Source organism: Nothobranchius furzeri, chromosome 2, assembly GCF_043380555.1.
Source record: "Nothobranchius furzeri strain GRZ-AD chromosome 2, NfurGRZ-RIMD1, whole genome shotgun sequence".
In the NCBI taxonomy this organism is placed as follows: domain Eukaryota; kingdom Metazoa; phylum Chordata; class Actinopteri; order Cyprinodontiformes; family Nothobranchiidae; genus Nothobranchius; species Nothobranchius furzeri.
Genome location: NC_091742.1, coordinates 96923529 through 96942532, shown reverse-complemented (window position 1 = coordinate 96942532; position 19004 = coordinate 96923529). Strand labels below are relative to the sequence as shown.

The window sequence follows — 19004 nt, the reverse complement described above, 5'->3', positions numbered from 1 at the left end:
ACTCAATTTCTCAATGCTGCACTTAAATATCTACACTCAAGACAAATAGTTAGAGAGATGCGTCTGTCAGAACCTTCTACTTTTCCCAGAAATTAAGCTTTGGAAGCTCTGGACAAGTTAAAATAAAACTGGAAAACTTTGAGTGACGTAACAATTAGAAAAATAATATATATATATATATATATATAGCTGGAGAAACCTCTCTCTCTCACACACACACACACACACCAGTGGCTGGTCAAGACACATAATTTCCAGAGTCTTTAAAATCAAACTCGCATTCCCAGTTGAGAGTAGGAAGCTGACCACGGATACTGTCAAATCTCAGAAATGAAAGACGGGTTTACGAGATGAGACAATAAAATAAATAAGTAAAGCAAACACATTATTTGCATTTGTTTTGGAGAAAATTGTACCGCGAAACAATTGAACATGTTGGCGCAGCTTTACACACCACGTTATACACAATATAAATTGCATAGAAACAGAACACATAGAATTATTTCATTTTGCCATTTTATTTCATTACCATTTATTGATTATTAACAAAATAAAATGACAAACATTAAAAAAATACTAATAAAATGTTTCTACTCACCAACATAAATGTCCAGCATGGATCTCCTCCTCTCCTGCTCATTAGAAAATAAAATCCATCCTTCTTTCTTTCCTGAGGAAAACCTCAATGGCTCTGTACAGTTTATCTGTGCGCTTCAGGCCCATGAGTAGATCCTTTTCTATGGACATGGAGGCTAATGCTGAAAGCCGTGTCTGCCCGGTCGTGTTTCTGGCGTACGTTTTAACGCGCTTTAATGCTACCAAATCCATCTGATGCGAGCAACAGGCATTCCCAGCAGAATAACCTGCAGCGGTTCTCTGAAGCTGTTAGCCATGGGCACCGTTCATAGTTGCTTGCCTGAAAATGACGAACAAATCCTTTCCCCTGCTGGGACAAGCCAGCTAGCGTTGGAGTCAGACGACCTGTTCTCACAAGATCCATTTTTTCTTGAAAGGTCCGTCTTGAAAATGGTGTGGCAAGTAAATCTGCCACCAAGTCGGTCCCTTCTCCTCTTTCAGCCATCATGTGTTCAAAAATACACCGATAGCTGCCTATAGATACAAATCTCCGTGTTTAGTTTTGATATTTTGCTTCATGCCGCTAGAAAAGTTCTAACTACTGCTTATCCAATCACAGGATGCGTTCATGTCAACTTTTGCGTGAGGCCAGCTAGCTGGCCCGGGCCAAGCTGACTCGTGAGCTGATTGGCTATCGCAACTAGATCGTCTCCGTTCACTTACAGCGGACAGTGGGCTTCTCGATTGATTCTGAAGGCCTAGAGCAGACTTAATCTGCCTGAAAACACAAGCTAGCTTAAATCTGATTGGATAACACCCAGCCTTGGTATTTTAACACTGGAAGCAGCACAGCCAAGTGGGTATAATAGGATATAAAGAAAATAGACCAGTAAACATTATTTTTTATTTAAAAATAATTACCAAAGGAAAAAAAATACATTTACGCTTTTGAGTATGTTTAGGCCAGCAGAGAAGGCTTTGCTGGCCCTGACTGCCCACCACTGATATATATATATATAAACCACTAAGTTGTAATCATCTGATGCATCTAAAATGCATCTCAATAATTCAAATTTTGATCTCGATTACGATGTGGGTTTTAAATGATCATTAAGACTGACTGAGCCGATTGTTAGCTCCTCCCTCATGCTTACTCTTGCGCTGCACTGAGTGGCAAATCAAGCGCAGCTCTCACAGCTCCAACCACTTTCCATTTTAGTGCGAGATGCAATAATAATAATAATAATAATACATTTTATTTCAAAGCGCCTTTCAGAACACCCAAGGTCACTTTACAGAAAACACGTGATAAAATACAATAAAACAATAATAAAACCCAAACCAGAAAAAACAAAGAGAGAAACAGTTCAATAAAATCAGAGGTTGTAGGCAGATTTAAACATGTGTGTTTTGAGTTTTGATTGGAAAAGTGTAAAACTGTCAATGTTCCTGATGTCTGGGGGAAGTGAGTTCCAGAGACGAGGAGCAGAGCGGCTGAAAGCTCTGCTCCCCATGGTAGCGAGACGGGCAGAAGGAACCACAAGATGGATGGAAGAAGAAGATCTGAGTGAACGGGATGGGGTGTGAATACTTATAAGGTCTGAGATATATGGAGGAGAGATGTTGTGGATAGCTCTGAAGGTATGGAGGAGAATTTTGAAGATGGACCTGAATTTAACTGGGAGCCAGTGAAGCTGCTGGAGAACCGGGGTGATGTGGTGGAAGGAAAGGGTTCTGGTGATAATACGGACTGCTGAATTCTGGACCATTTGCAGTTTATGAAGGAGTTTGTTGGGGAGACCATAAAGAAGTGAATTGCAATAGTCGATACAGGAGGTGACGAGGCTGTGGACGAGAATGGCGGCAGTGTGAGGGGTCAGTGAGGGACGGAGACGTTAATGGAACGTAGATGGAAGTATGCTGACCGAATTAAGTTATTAATGTGAGCTTGAAAAGAAAGTGAGCTGTCAAGAATGACACCCAGACTCTTGACGTGAGGGGAGGGGGAGACTATAGCGCTGTCAATAGTTAAAGAACAGCTGTCAGATGTAGAGAGGGTGGAGTTAGTGCCAACTAGAAGAAGTTCAGTTTTATTGCCGTTGAGTTTGAGGAAATTAGAGGTGAACCATGATTTGATTTCAGAGAGGCAGAGTGTAAGGGAGGATGGTGGGAGAGTTGAGTTGAGTTCAGTGGGAGAGATGCAAACTAGTGTTGTCAAAAAAATCGATACCTAGATATAAATCGATAGTAAAAGTGGTATCTAAATTAGATATTCCATCCCTGTGGTATCGATAATACGGACTATTATACACAGTCTTCTTCAAGTACACCGACACGCATGACAGCCAGATGCCGTAAAGCAGCCTCCGCCTCCCAGACAAACAGAAGAAGAAGACGCTGCATGGCTACATTGCAATTTCCCACGCGAGCCGTCTCCGATCCAAGTTTTGTCTGCCAAATAAATAAACAAAAACATAAACAGCGAATTTGGGAGAAGCTTCACAGCCCAACTTAATTAGCATACCAAGTCCGACACGTAGTTGTATATTCACGCTTATGTGCTTAAAGGAAACTCCCGTTTATTGCAACCCGGACTTAATTTCTATCATGCAGTATGTTTGTTTACTCACGCTGACAACTTTGGTGCTACTTGGATTCCTCGGGGTATATAGATCCATCGGCGAATCGCCGTCAGTGTATATCCATATAACGGGTGCGGACGGGCACCCATGGTGCAGCCTCGAAATAAGACATTATCTGCACCAAAACATCTCAATGTCGAAAGGTTTTGTTAGGAATCATTAACGTGATTCCCCTGTTCGTTTGGAGCGGGTCTGGGATTTCTAGGCGTGAACAGACTAGCTGTGGCTAATCTAACCGGCGCTATAAAGATTAACTATTAAGATTACCGGTAGATGTAACTTTGTCCTACTGTGGAGAAATTCGTTTTCTCCCTTTATTGACCAACAGAGTTGTTCAAAAGTACAGAACAAAACATATGGTATTACATCTTATGACAAAAATGCACCTTAAACAGAGTTTAAGCAGCAAAACATCACTCTGCAAATAGTGTATATATAGTGAGACAATTCATGATTTAAAGTGTTAACTTTCGCCAGTTTTTGTATGCACGTTTTAAAAAATGCTGATACTTGAAAGGTTTAAGCACTTTACACACTTAATTCTTAACATTTAATTTTTGCAATATAAATTGAGGAATGTTATTTTTTGAATAAACTTGTTCAATAAATTGGTGTTTTTAAATAGTATCGAAAACGAGCATCGAGTTTTTTTTCAAGTATCGAATCGAGTTTGAAATTTTAGTATCGTGACAACCCTAATGCAAACACGTCTCAAGCAATCAGAATCAGAATCAGAATCAGAAAAGGTTTATTGCCATTGTTAGTGAACAAACGATTCACAAACTAGGAACTTGCTTCGGTACTAACGTGCTACATATAACATGAATAATATAATTAAAAAATAGAATAAAGTAGAATAAAATATAATAAACTAGCATAAAACTTTGCTATAAAAAATGGCAGGTAAAGGTAATATGGCCGATAACGTGACGTTATGTCAAGTACCGAAGACGAGCATGGTTGTGTGTTTATAAGCTGTTCACAAGTCTAACGGCAGATGGAAAGAAGCTGTTCTTATGGCGAGAGGTTCTGGTCCGGATGGACCGTAACCTCCTGCCCGAGGGAAGCGGCTCAAAAAGTCTGTGACCCGGGTGAGAAGGGTCAGCTGCTATCCGACCTGCACGCCCACGAGTTCTGGAGACGTACAGGTCCTGGAGAGATGGAAGGCTAAAGCCAATCACCTTCTCAGCAGAGCGCACAATGCGCTGCAGTCTGTGTTTGTCCCTCACTGTGGCTCCAGCGTACCGCACAGCGATGGAGGAAGTGAGGATGGACTCAATGATGGCCGTGTAAAACTGCACCATCATCTGGGTCAGCAGCTTGGCCTTTTTCAACTGCCGCAGAAAGTACATCCTCTGCTGGGCCTTTTTGATCAGGGAGCTGATGGATGGCTCCCACCTAAGGTCATGTGTGATGGTGGTTCCGAGGAAGCGGAAGGAGTCCACAGTGGTGACGGGGGTGTCCGTCAGGACGAGGGGGAGAGATGGGGCTGTAACTTTCCTGAAGTCCACAATCATCTCCACCGTCTTCTGAGCATTGAGCTCCAGGTTGTTGCTGCTGCACCAGTACACCAGCCGTTCCACCTCTCTCCTGTAGGCGGACTCATCGCCGTCAGAGATGAGCCCGATGAGGGTGGTGTCGTCCGCAAACTTGATCAGTTTAACAGAGTCATAGCTCGAGGTGCAGCAGTTTGTGTACAGGGAGAAGAGCAGAGGAGAAAGTACACAGCCCTGTGGAGATCCTGTGCCAATTGTCTGAATGGTGGAAACATTCTTCCCCAGCCGCACGCACTGCCTTCGGTCTGTCAGGAAGTCAGTGATCCACCTGCAGGTGGAGTTGGGTACGTTGAGCATGGAGAGCTTGTCCTGGAGCAGAGCAGGGAGGATGGTATTGAACGCAGAGCTGAAGTCCACAAACAGGATCCTAGCGTAGGTGCCCGGGGAGTCCAGGTGCTGCAGGATGAAGTGGAGGGCCAGGTTGATGGCGTCGTCTATAGACCTATTGGCTCTGTATGCGAACTGCAGAGGGTCCAGGTGGGGGGAGGTGAAGGACTTGAGATGGGGGAGGACCAGGCGCTCAAAAGACTTCATGACTACAGACGTCAGTGCCACAGGCCTATAATCATTCAGTTCAGTGACATGGGGTTTCTTAGGCACAGGAACAATGGTGGACAGCTTAAAGCAGGCTGGAACATGGCAGGTCTCCAAGGAGATGGTAAAGATGTCCATGAAGATTGGAGACAGTACCTCTGCGCAGTGTCTCAGGGTTGCGGGGGAGACACCGTCCGGGCCCGGGGGTTTCCGAGGATTTTGTTTACGGAAAACCCTAAGCACTTCCTCTTCTGTCACTGAGATGGTAATGGAGGGGGAGGGGTGGTCAGTGGGGACTGAAATATTCACAGTGGTGAAGATGGTGGGGGAGGCATATGACACCAGAGTGGCTGAAGAAGCATGTGCAGTAGGGGGTGTGGGGGATGGGTGTTGCATTTCAAACCTTGCATAAAAGGAGTTAACTTGTTCAGCCAGTTGTAGGTCGTCAGCAGCATGTTGGGCTCTGGGCTTGTAGTTAGTGATTTGCCTGAGCCCTCTCCAGACAGAGGCGGAGTCATTGTTGGAGAACTGCTCCTTTAGTCGCTTGTTGTACAGAGATCTCGCCTTCTTCAACTCTTTTGAGAACCTGTACTTGGCACCCTTGTAGCTTTCTCTGTCCTCGGCTCTGTGGGCTGCTTCTTTCTCTCTCCTCAGCTGTCTCAGTCTGGGTGTGAACCAGGGCTTATCGTTGTTAAAAATGACCCTGGTTTTTGTTGGAATAATGCTGTCCTCACAGAATTTTATGTATGATGTCACAGTGTCTGTATATTCATCCAAGCTGTCGGTGGCAGATCCAAACATGTTCCATTCTGTTGTGTCCAGACACACGCGAAGCTCCTCCACAGCCTCGCAGGTCCACTTCTTAGTAGTCCTCACTGCAGGCTTGGAGAGCTTCAGCCTCTGCCTATATGAGGGGATGAGGTGAATCATGGCATGGTCTGAGAAGCCGAGAGCAGCTCGCTGCACGGCTCGATAAGCTCCACTAACTGTGGTGTAGCAGTGGTCCAGCATGTTCTGCTCTCTTGTCGGGCATTTAACAAACTGTTTGTACTTAGGCAATTCCTGGCTCAGATTTGCCTTGTTAAAGTCGCCGAGGATAATAACTAGAGAGTCCGGAAAGGTCTGTTACACACTTAGGATCTGCTCCGCGAGCGCACGTTGCGCTTCGTGCACGTACGCGCTCGGCGGGATGTAAACAGCGGCCAGAATGAATGAAGCGAACTCACGTGGGGAGTAGAACGGCTTACAGTTTATGAAGAGGAATTCCAGAGCAGGAGAACAGTACTGGGAAATCACAGTCACATCCGAACACCAGGCATTGTTGATGTAGAAGCAGACACCTCCACCTTTTGCCTTTCCTCCGGATAAGACCCGCTGTCTGTCTGCGCGGAGGAGCTGGAATCCCTCCAAATGGAGCGCGCCGTCCGGAATCTGCTCACTGAGCCATGTTTCCGTGAAACATATGACAGAGGAGGAAGAAAAGTCTCTGTTCCGTCTCATCAGCAGCGCCAGTTCATCCGTCTTGTTACTAAGTGAGCGGACATTGGAGAGGAAAATCCCAGGTAAGGGCGTGCATGAGCCGCGTCTTCGTAGACGCACGAGCACTCCTGCACGTTTTCCTTTTCTATGGCATCTGACTTTCTTAATAAAAAAGTGGACCAAATCCGCCACACCCACTAAAAAAACTGGAAATAGGTCCGTCGGCATTGATGATCTGACGTTTAGAAGCTCTTCACGGGTGTAAGAGCACGCTGACACACAATTTACAGACATAAACAAAAAAACACGCTGCACGTTAGCACCAAGGCGACCATCCTCGGCGCCATCTTGGTCTCAACCAAGTGAGAAGACTTGAGGAATGCTTGGCAGAAGTTGTTTTGAGGAGAGGATAATGGATGCAAAATGAAAGATGTTCGTGGAAAATAGTTAAAACGAATTCGGTGATGTGGAAACATCACGGGTTCGAGGAGTCAGATGTGGATCAAGTAACAATGGTGTGTAAAATTTGCTACGCTGTCGTAGCTGCACCACAGAGCAAAATTACAAATGTAGTCAATAATTTGAAGACTGCTCACAAAGTGTCTTATGATCAGGCTATGAAGGAGCATAGAGGAAAAAAACTCAACTCCTGCTTCATCCTCACAAACCTTAATTCATGCTACCCTGTACAACGTGACCTGAAGTCCCACCAGCTCCCAGAGAGTCAGAGTAACTCAGACTGGGGCAGATCGGCCCGACTAGTTTCCACAGGCATGGTTCGGTATTTTTCCTGTACTTTCTCCCCTATTTTTAGTCCATGCTCTATTGAGGTACCTGGCAAGGCAGAGTTGGGCCAATATCGTGATTCTGGATGCTGATTGGCTAGGGTCCAGCAGCAACCACAGCCTCCCAGACACTGTTTAGAGAGGTGTACCGTTTTCCCTCCTTGTAAATCTCACATTTGATGATGGACCACAGGTTCTCAATGGGGTTCAGATCAGGTGAACAAGGAGGCCATGTCATTAGTTTTTCTTCTTTTATACCCTTGCTTGCCAGCCACGCTGTGGAGAACTTGGACGCGTGTGATGGAGCATTGTCCTGCATGAAAACCATGTTTTTCTTGAAGGATGCAGACTTCTTCCTGTACCACTGCTTGAAGAAGGTGTCTTCCAGAAACTGGCAGTAGGACTGGGAGTTGAGCTCGACTCCATCCTCAACCCGAAAAGGCCCCACAAGCTCATCTTTGATGATACCAGCCCAAACCAGTACTCCACCTCCACCTTGCTGGCGTCTGAGTCGGACTGGAGCTCTCTGCCCTTTACCAATCCAGCCACGGGCCCATCCATCTGGCCCATCAAGACTCACTCTCATTTCATCAGTCCATAAAGCCTTAGAAAAATCAGTCTTGAGATATTTCTTGGCCCAGTCTTGATGTTTCAGCTTGTGTGTCTTGTTCAGTGGTGGTCGTCTTTCAGCCTTTCTTACCTTGGCCATGTCTCTGAGTATTGCACACCTTGTGCTTTTGGGCACTCCAGTGATGTTGCAGCTCTGAAATATGGCCAAACTGGTGGCAAGTGGCATCTTGGCAGCTGTACGCTTGACTTTTCTCAGTTCATGGGCAGTTATTTTGCACCTTGGTTTGTCCACACACTTCTTGTGACCCTGTTGACTATTTTGAATGAAACGCTTGATTGTTCGATGATCACGATTCAGAAGCTTTGCAGTTTTAAGACTGCTGCATCCCTCTGCAAGACATCTCACTATTTTTGACTTTTCTGAGCCTGTCAAGTCCTTCTTTTGACCCATTTTGCCAAAGGAAAGGAAGTTGCCTAATAATTATGCACACCTGATATAGGGTGTTGATGTCATTAGACCACACCCCTTCTCATTACAGAGATGCACATCACCTAATATGCTTAATTGGTAGTAGGCTTTCGAGCCTATACAGCTTGGAGTAAGACAACATGCATGAAGAGGATGATGTGGACAATATACTCATTTGCCTAATAATTCTGCACTCCCTGTATGTTCCAGTCATGAGTCATTTATATTTCAGTATGCTAATGTTTCTTGCATTGCATCATGGGAATTTTGGGCAAGAAATTATGTATTTTACTTATAATTTGGTTGGTTTACTTACTAATTGTGACCACTTACAAAACATTACAATCAATGTATCGAAATATGATTATGATTCATTGAAGAAGCAAGCCATAACCAATTATAGTGGAATGCAGTTTTGTTATTTTACCGCGGCACCAGCGTTAGATCCAAACTTAAAATATAGTCAGGATTCTAAAATTAACTCTAAAGTTAACTTGTAACCAGTGCAGAGACGTTAGAATAGGAGTGATGTGAGCTCTTCCGTTTGCTCCAGTTAGGAGCCTCGCTGCAGATTTGCCTTTTATTTGACTAAAGTCGTCACATAAAAGGCAGCCCTAAAATAAAGCTGATTTGCCTAAAATGAGCAGTTTCAAGAAGTCCCTTATTGTGACATCACAGTAAGGAAAACAAACATAGCACCCCCCCTCACCTGTTGACCCCGGAGCAGCAGCAGCTCTGATCTCAGCCTCAGGAAACAGTGACAAAAGGAGTTGGTGTCTGTCTGGTTCTGCTTCATCGTGGTCTCTTTCCTCACCAGCAGGAGTCACAAGGGAGGTCACCGTCTCCTGCTTCAGTACACACTGCTCTTCATCCTGACTGATGCAGAGCTCCTCTTGTTTTACAATCTGCAAACGTTCTGGCTCATCCTGCTCCACTTTCATCTGTGGAGGTTCTGGTCCCTCCTGTAAAGGTTCTGCTTGTTCCTGCTCCAAACTGGAGGTCCTCTCCTGGTTCCAGAGCTGCTGGTCATTCAGAACCTCCTCATCTATCCTGACATAATGCAGTGGGAGTTCTGGACAGACAAACAGACCAAACTAAAAGCTGAGTCATGTGACAATAAGAAAGCACACTTCACTTGAACCATCTGATGCATCTGAAGATGTTTCAGAAAACAATGAAGTCTTAACCTGTGTGTGTGTGTGTGTGTGTGTGTGTGTGTGTGTGTGTGTGTGTGTGTGTGTGTGTGTGTGTGTGTGTGTGTGTGTGTGTGTGTCTGGACTCAGTATCTATCAGACTGACTCGTTTAACAAGTCTCTGATTGTAGAACATCAGCTGGAAACGTTCACCGAGTCTTTAAAGTTTGTCTCTTTTAAACTGATTTAGTGGAGTTCCTGAAAATGAAAACTTCCCAAAATCCCTGAAATGTTATTGATTTGTTTCTCTAAAGTGGAACAAAGTTGACCGCAGACTGATTTCAGCTCAGTTGGGTCAAAAAGCTTCAGAACAGCAAACGGATCCAAGCAGACTGTCCTGAGATTGTGTCCTCAGTAAAACCACATGAGTCCCGCTGCTGTTTCATACCTATTCTGTGTAAGTTGATCTGTGGTTTCCAGCTGATCTCCAGCAGTCTGCGCTGACGATCGATCTCTTCCTCGTAGCGGACGATGGTTTTTTCAAACTCGGAGAAGATTTCTGCAGCAGCAGCAGTTAGCCGCTCTCTGATCACCTCTCTCAGAGACTGAGCTGAAGACATTGTTGCTGCAGAGCCTCAGAGGTTCCCCTCACACACCAGCACAGCAAGCTAGCGCTGGCAGCTAACAGCAAGCTAGCTCTGATAACAGCTTCCGGTCATGTGGCAGCGTGAAGGCGCGTTAGCGCCACCTACTGGACTGGAGTTGGACCAGCAACAACAAGGAAGAGATGAAGGTGTGGAACACAGGTTCAGGTCAAAAGGTGACAGAATGAGACTAATAACAGTGGAAAGAGAAACTTGAAGATCTGAGGGAAACGATCAACAGAGCAGATTTAGCTGGAATCACACAGCTGCAGGTTTTTAGGGACAAAGAGAAAAAAGATCCATCTGTTACTGGAATTCAACAATCAGTTCTCTGGAGGAACAAATTATTTCATCCCTCCTGATGTTCTTAGTTCAGTTCAGTTTATTTATAAAGTGTTAGATGGGAAGAGAGAATAGAGAGGATGTAAAGCTGTTTTCACACAAGGGCGGACGATAGCTGTGAACCATCAGGGTCAGTGTTTAATGCAACCATTAGTTCCGTTTTACACACTCCAGCTACTTTGTCCCCTCTCTTCCCTCTTAACACTCCACACATCACATCCTGTTAGCGGCACCTTCAAAATAAAAGAGTTTGGTGGCTGGAGAACCTCATCTCGGCTTTATGTGGATGATAGGGATGTCCCAATCCGATCACATGATCAGAAATTAGCCCTGATCACGTGGTTTCAGACTGATCGGGACTCGGGCTTTACTTCCCGATCCAAGCCCCGATTCGGAGTCGGATACTGGGTTCAAATTACAGGAGAGCAACTTGGTTCTCCTTAAAGGTTGTCAGGCTCCCCTGATGCCCTTAACTTACACACCCAGAAGGAGCACAAAAGAGATCCAGTTTCCACCTTTATTATATTATTTACTTGGACTCAGCGTAGCGGGATTCTTTAGAGCAGAGCGGCAGGCAGACCGCTGATTATTCATGAACTCCAGCTGCGTTCTGCACACGGCCACAGTAACATTTTCTAAGTTTCTAAGTGGCGTCACACAGTCATTAGTGTCCTTTCATTTTCTCTCTGGTAAGTTCTGTCTGTATTTGAGCATGACGTGTGGACGCGCTCGCGCTGCAGCGCTCGTCACTGGCTCAGCCGGGCAGTGCGGCGCATACTCCGCTTTTTTTGCAGTCAATAGATCAATTTGATCTGCTAGTTAAAAAGTTATTTGTGAGGTGAAAAAGAAGGAAGCAGGCAGGAGTTTTTCTGGAGGACTGGGAGATGCAGGAAGAGCAGAGACAGACACGACAGGAAGAGAGGAAAATAAAAACCAAGAAAACAAAACAAAGTTCTTAAAAAAATAAAATGTAGGTAGATTGATCCCACTACACGTCTGTACCTGTATAAAGCAATAATTTATCAGCATGTAGTATTTATATAGTTGATACAATTCAGATCATCTTCAAAACTCTGTCCCATGCCCAGGAGCGTATCTAAGCATTTTAGGGGCCAAGGCAAAATAGACCCCTGCCAGGTATCCCTGCTATCTGTTTTTATATTTGCAATTAGGGTTGTCACGGTATGAAAATTTAACCTCACGGTTATTGTGACCAAAATTATCACGGTTTTCGGTATTATCGCGGTATTTTTTAAACGGTGTTGCATATATTCAGAAAGCATTGATAGTCCTGTTCTACACAAACTGAAATAGTTTAGAAAAGGTTTAACAGTGTTTATTAAACCTAAAATAACACAAAGCCTTAGCAAAAGTGCAACTTTTCACAAGTAAAGGAACAAATAGCTTCTTTTTCTGGAACATGTTACAGTAGTCAGTGCAGGTTTAAATGATACAAATCCAAACATTCAAAACATAAACAATATGTAAACAAATCAAAGAAACACCACTTGTTTTCTCATATACTTGTTTTCTTCATTATCAAAATGAAAATCTAAAACTCCAGTCCACACTTGACTTGAGCACTGTACAAGTCAACCTTAAAAAAATATGTATTTAAAATAAATGGCCACTTTAAACAAATTACTAAAATAACTACTACACTATGTAATCAAATCCAAATGTTCAAGTATAAATGGCATTGAATAAGTAAACAAATCAATGACAAGGAACTAATTGTATATTTCTCTTCATCATCAACAAATAAGATGCTTCATCCAGCAACAGGGTGTCCGTGACACGGTTTAAATGCTGGCAGAGGACGCTGCGGCTGCAGTCTATAGTGACTCGTTGCATTCTCCCTCAGCCAAAAGTCCTCACGTCATGCATTTAAGCTAAAATGCTAATGTTAACTTACCTTGCACTGGCTGTAGAGACGTGGGTGATGGTCACGCAGATGTGCCATTAGATTCGAAGTGTTGCTGCCTTTTGCAGACACTTGTTTCCTGCACGTTCTGCAAACGGGATAGCCGTCTTCTATTAACCGTCCCTCAGCATTTTTCAGAAATCCAAAATATGCCCATACTTCCGATTTAGTCTTCTTTGAGGGCTGATGGATGTCCTGGGCGCTGCCGTCTCCTCCTTCGGCCATTATTTCAGCTTCAAAGTTTTGGTGCCATTGCAAACTAAAAAGTGTGCGCCGCGGGAACTTCAGCTGAAGCGACGGTGGCTGGTAAGGGTCACCGCGCCGAAACCGCGGCCACGGTAAACCCACCGAGATAATTTAGTTTTTTAAAAACTGGACGGTTACTTTTATTGTCAACTTTTTTTTACCGGGGTTTACCGCTATACCGGTTACCGTGACAACCCTATTTGCAATAAAGTCCAAAAGTGAAGAGTTTATGTTATTTATGACTTGATTGTTCAAGCTACCTCACAGAAGTGATCTGTTGTTAAAAATTTAAATAAAAAGGGAAATAACAGTGTTTCCTCTAGGAATTTTTCCAGCTGTGGCGGGGGGTGGGGGGATTATGACAAGTCTCTAAATCAGACATGTCCAAATTGCGGCCCGTGGTCAAATTTTTACTGGCCCGCGGCCTCTATCATAAAATCCATAATATGCAGCCCGCCACACTGTTGACCACAGTATAAAATACGTGTACAAAAAAGCTATTTTACTTTTCACCAGAAGATGGCAGTAGCGCTGTGGCTGCCGTGCCCTTGGCATTGTGTGATCATTTCAGCCCCGTCCATTTCTAACATGGCGACTGTAAACAAGAAACGGAAAGTTGACTGCGAGGGCCGCCGCTTCCAGGACAGGTGGAAATTGGATTATTTTTTCACTGAAATACGAAACAACTGTGTCTGCCTAATTTTCCAAGAGACTGTGGCTGTTTTCAAGGAATCCAACATCAAGAGGCACAACCAGACGAAACATGCTAGCTACGACAAGCTAACTGGGAACGAACGCGGTGAAAAAGTGAAGCAATGGAAGCTGTTTTAACGGCACAGCAGCGCTTTTTCACAAGAGCCCGTGAGTCAAATGAAAATGCTACAAAGGCAAGCTACGAGGTGGCAACGCTGACTGCAAAGCACTGCAAACCTTTCACTGAGGGTGAATTTATTAAAGACTGTGTGATGACAATTGTTGAGAAAATTTGTCCCTCCAAGAAGCAAGAGTTTGCCAATATTTGCCTGGCTCGTAACACTGTGGTACGGAGAATTGAAGACGTTTCATCAGATATTTAGAGACAGTTAGAGGTAAAAGGAACTGAGTCTGACTTTTTCTCGTTAGCCTGCGATGAAAGCACGGATGCATCCGACACCACTCAGTTACTGACAGGGGCGGTTCTAGACCAAATTTTCCAGGGGGAACACAGTGGGGCCTGTATTTTTTCATGGGGGCGCAAGAAAAATAAATTCATAATAAAAGACAATGAACAAGTAAACTATTACAGTGAATGCAGTAATGGTTTACTTGTGAAAGTAAAACTGGCATGTTTTTATGGTACTCAGATAACAATTCTGAATGCTTCACTGCAACATGAGACTTGAGTAAAAAAATAATTCTAGTTGATTATTATAGTTTGTGACTTTATTTGAAGATTATATGAACTGTACATATGAAAAATAAACATTCAAACAAATAAAATATCTGCACAATACAATTTGCTTTTTGTAGTCAACACACACACACACACACACACACACGTAAGCAAAATCACTTCACCAATTGTTTTGATATACTCACGATTTTCTTTAACCTTTTTACTGAGTTCCTTGTCGAGTACATTAGCCAGTGTTGTATTAGCTTCCACAGCCCTCTGGTAGTCCCTCCACGCTATCATTGAATCCTTATGCCTTTCAGACTTTGCACGTACTGAAAACCCCCTCCTCCTCTCTCAGTTGCTTTTTTCCAGTTCCTAAATCCACATGGTGAGTCAAACACACTTCCTGCGCTACTTGGTGAGCTAAAATGTCTGCATGCATGACAATAAGTAGAGTCCATAGTAACAGAATATTCAACCCAAGGATGACTTTCATACCAGCTTGGCTGAAAGCTGCGTCTTCTGTCTCCTATTAATGTCCCTGGAAATGTCCTCAAATGACGCTGAGTAGGTGGGTCATCCTTGCACTTGCTGATATCTGAAAGAAAATGAATGTTAGTATGAGGATAAAAGTCATAATTAGTTAATTCAGAGTCTTATTTTATCTATTTATTAAATATAAACAACAGAAATTTTGGTCCAGAGTCAGCATGCCTCAAATGCATTTTACACACAATATGAGCTGCAATCACAGAGGGGTTTGTTCAACACCCACAAACCTGACGGTAGTGTACACGGTGCACATGACAGAAGATGTCCCTCTTTTTGCTCCTCACTCTCTCCCTCACAGCCTACATCTTCCTCCTCACTCTCTCCCTCACAGCCTACATCTTCCTCCTCCTCACTCTCAGGGTGGACAGTCTCTGACCTCTCTGGTTCCTCTCCAACCAACTCCTCCTTCTCTCTTTCATCCTGCTTCTCAGCTCCCTCGTGACTTCCATCCTTTCTCGGTCTACGCTGTTCTTTATTAACAGCGGTAAAAAAAGGATAAAATGTCCATTTTTCTTTTCATGGCCGCTGATGCTTCCAGTCAGTGCTGCGAGAAAGTCATAGATAAATGAATACTGTGATCTAATCTCAACGTGTCTAAGGCTTAAAATGCAGCAACTTCTTTTTTATTTTACAGTTAATGTTACAAAGGAACAACAAATCAGTATTAACTGTGGATAGACTCAGTTAGAAACTTAAAAGTAAATAACAGAAACGCGCGACTACGATCAAAACACTGATGTCAGGAAAATAAACTGTACTGCTTACCTTCGTCTCTTAGCGTCTTTTCCATTTGGCGTCCTCAAGAACTTATTCGGGTCCCATTTAAACTATTTTTAATCTTTTATTCAAAAATCCACCGGGTAAACAGTTCTGTCCACAGAGTGTGCTGCGCTTTAAAGGCTCCGTGTGAAACGCTGCAGCGCATTAGTTCCCGTCTCCGAGGCAGCGCGCGAAAAAATTTCCGATCTCTTCAGCACAGGGGCCATAACAGGGGCCAGGGCCAGTTCTACAGGGGCCCAGGCCCCTGTGGGCCCCTGTTTAAAACCGCCATTGGATGGTTCAGAGCTATGATTCTGTGTAAGTTTGGCAACTGTACTGAAAAGAAATGTAGGATTATTTTTATTCTCCTCAATTAACGCTGAGAAATAAGCAGTTCTAGTTTGTCGAAGCTTATTTTTTTATAAAGCACAAGACTATTTTTCCAGGATAGGTAGGCCTCCTCATGGTCCGTAGAGCGCCATGTTTTCTCCAATTTTCTAGTTTTTTTTTTTTTGGGGGGGGGGGGGGAACAAACAATGCTTACAAGGACAATGGACCAACAACTCATTGAGATGCAGACAGGGTTTTATACACAGGGGCAGGATGATTGGGAGATGAGCTGCAGGTGTGTGGGGAGAGAGAAAACAGGTGAAATCAATTTACTAATCAGGGAGAGGAAACTAAGGTGAGGTGGGGAAATAAAACATGACCTATAAATAATAACCAAACCTAAAGACTAGAAGAACAAGACAAATAACTAATGATCTAAGGAGGAAAGGAGAACTAATAAACTGGTGGGGAAGGACCAAGGAAGGAACCTAGAAGAAAACCTGAACCTATGAAACTACAGGGAAAATTTAGCTAGATATGATACTATAATCGAGAGATTACTGCAATGCCCGGAGTATGCGGGAGATGACAGTAGATTGCACCAGGAGCTGGGTGGCATGTTGTGTTAGGTATGGTAAGATTGGTGCGTAGAGATCGGAGCATATCATTTAGCCAAGGGTGCGACTGAGAGGCTCTAGCAGGTCTAGTGGCTAAAGGGCACAAGTTGTTAAGACAAGAGCAGAGTGTGGAGCAGAGTGACTCGGTGGCATCATTCACTTGATAAGCAGAGAATGTGCTGGGAGATGGAAGAGTGGAGGCAACAAGAGAGGAGAAGTGGTTGGGTACCAGATTGCGGAGGTTGCGGTGGAATGAGACCATTGGGGAGGAAGCAGTGGACCTCCCTTGTAGAGTCGTGCTGAAACAGATAAGTAATGATCGGCAAGATGCAGCGGTGTGACAGAGATTGTGTCTATGGTACGGTTTCTGGTGAAAATGAGGTCAAGTGCTTTTCCAGCTTTGTGAGTTGGAGGACTTTGTACTAGTTTTAGATCAAATGATGACATTAGTGACAGGAAGCCTGATGAGCTGGGATTGTCCAGGTGAATATTCATGTCTCCAAGGACCGTTGTGGGACATTCGTGCTCAGGAATGGAGGAGAGCAGGGTGTTGAGTTCATCAAGAAAGTCTACGAGTTGACCTGGTTGGTGATATATGACAACCAAAAAGAATTTTTTCGGTACAGTTACCTGGATGGTATGGTATTCAAAGGAGTTGTATTTAGTGATGGGTAGCAACTGACTATATATCCATTTGTTGGGAATTAACATGCCCGTTCCACCACCTCGGCCAGATGCACGAGAAGTGTGGGAGAAAGTGTGGTCAATTGAGAGAGCAGATGGGGTAGCATTGTCACATGGTTTGATCCAGGTCTCAATGAGAGCCAGTGCATCGAGTGACAGGTGGTTTGCATATGCGGTAATGAAGTCTGCTTTGTTTACAGCTGATTGGCAGTTCCAAAGTCCCATAGACAGATGGGTGTCTTCGGGGGGAGTTGGTTTTAGCGAGCAGAGGTTTTGAAGGTTGCGAAAGCGGTTTGCGGTGTGTGACCTTCCTCTGAAGCCAGTGATCACAGGTAAGGGCACATTATATAATGGCACATTTTGCAAGACGTCGATGGAGCGGTGTCTGGGTCGAGTTTGTTTGCTCTGTGTACCTGCTCTGCGGACACGCACAGGTAGACACATGTCTTTACCCCGTAGTGTCTTCACACCGGAGGGCGGAGACACAAGGGCTAACGCTTCTGCTGATGCTTCAGTAATGCCACCAAACTTATGCTGTGCTACTAGTTGGAAACAGGTGTTCATGCAGCAGCTGACTGCAATGGTTGAGACCTAGATCACCTGATGAGTGCTTTCAGGGAGGGGAGAAACAGCTCATTCACAGCCCCTGATTGCACTCATTGTTTTAAGTTGGCCCAAACTGGAGCTACTAGACACAGGATTACTCACAGATGAGTTTCCTTCTCTTTTCGCAAAGGAAGATGGTGCAAAGCAAAAGTTTAAGAAGACAAAAACAGGCACTAACAGACACTCAAGGCCCTTTGGTGCAGATTCAAGTCTTTCTCCCTATCCCAGCCTGGGCGGGACTCTAACCGGTGAAGGCTGTGCAACAGTATCTAGGAGTCAATGTGATCTCTAACCCAATTAATTACCTCCCTCCCCTGCCCAAACGAAGGTGATGAGCGCTACTCATGCAGCTGCATTCTCTGAAGTGAGGACGGTCCCAACCCTACCTCCCCACCTAGTGGACACTTATGTTGTGTATCGTCTGAAGTCTGTGTGCATATCTGTCTGAGGTGTGTTTTCGCATAACAAAGCTTTCCTCTCTGTCTGGAGTAACTCTGAAGTGCCTTTTTTCCCTCCCCCTGACTCTATCCTCATATAAACCCTCTTGATCTATAACGGTAGTGCGACTCGTGTTGCGAATGACCACAGTCACCAATTCTTGTCATGTGTCTATGTATGTATGTCTGATCTTGGAATTGTGTGTACTGAAACAGTTGAACTTCCCTCTGGGATTAATACAGTATTTATGAATTGAATACAATTTTGAATCATCATCAGTGTGTGAATGTGTGTGTGAATGGATGAATGATACACTGTAGTGTAAAGCGCTTTGGAGTCCTTACTCTGAGAGGCGCAACATTCAAGTTTATTTATATAGCGCCAAATCACGACATGAGTCGTCTCAAGCCGCTGCCTGAGTCTTCAACATCAGCTACACAAAGCAGCAGGTGTAGCTTGGCCTCCCTGAAGTCCGTGTCTCCTGGTTCGGTTGGGGCGGACTGAGGTGGAAAGACCTTCTCCCCTTCTTTTTCCGCTCCCTGTGAGGAAGAGCAGCTCCTGATGTCCTTCTCATCCACTGTGGCGGCCATGACATGGGGGTGGTCAGCAGTGTGATGCTGGTCAACATGATGGAGAAGGACCTCCACCAGCTTCACCTTCTGCACCCTCATATGGTCATCTTCTTCTCATCCATCACCTAAAGGTGTAGCTGGAGGGCAGGTGTAAAACCTCCAAAATTGGAC

At 44.4% G+C, this 19004-nt stretch overlaps 1 protein-coding gene across 2 annotated transcripts in view; it reads right to left on the bottom strand.

Annotated features, from left to right (window-relative positions):
• Positions 1–10822, bottom strand: part of LOC129154107 (zinc finger protein 892-like) — a 338014-nt gene extending 327192 nt beyond the window's left edge. The window contains exons 1-2 of one of the 2 annotated variants that reach the window (XM_070548459.1): positions 10193–10822; positions 9321–9683 (exon numbers count right to left, since the gene is read on the bottom strand). In XM_070548459.1, coding sequence (XP_070404560.1) covers positions 9321–9683; positions 10193–10364 — 535 coding nt within the window. In that variant the 5' untranslated portion in view covers positions 10365–10822. The remainder of the gene's footprint in view (positions 1–9320; positions 9684–10192) is intronic. The other variant, XM_070548458.1, reaches the window with a different exon arrangement.
• Between the last annotated feature and the right edge of the window lie 8182 nt (positions 10823–19004).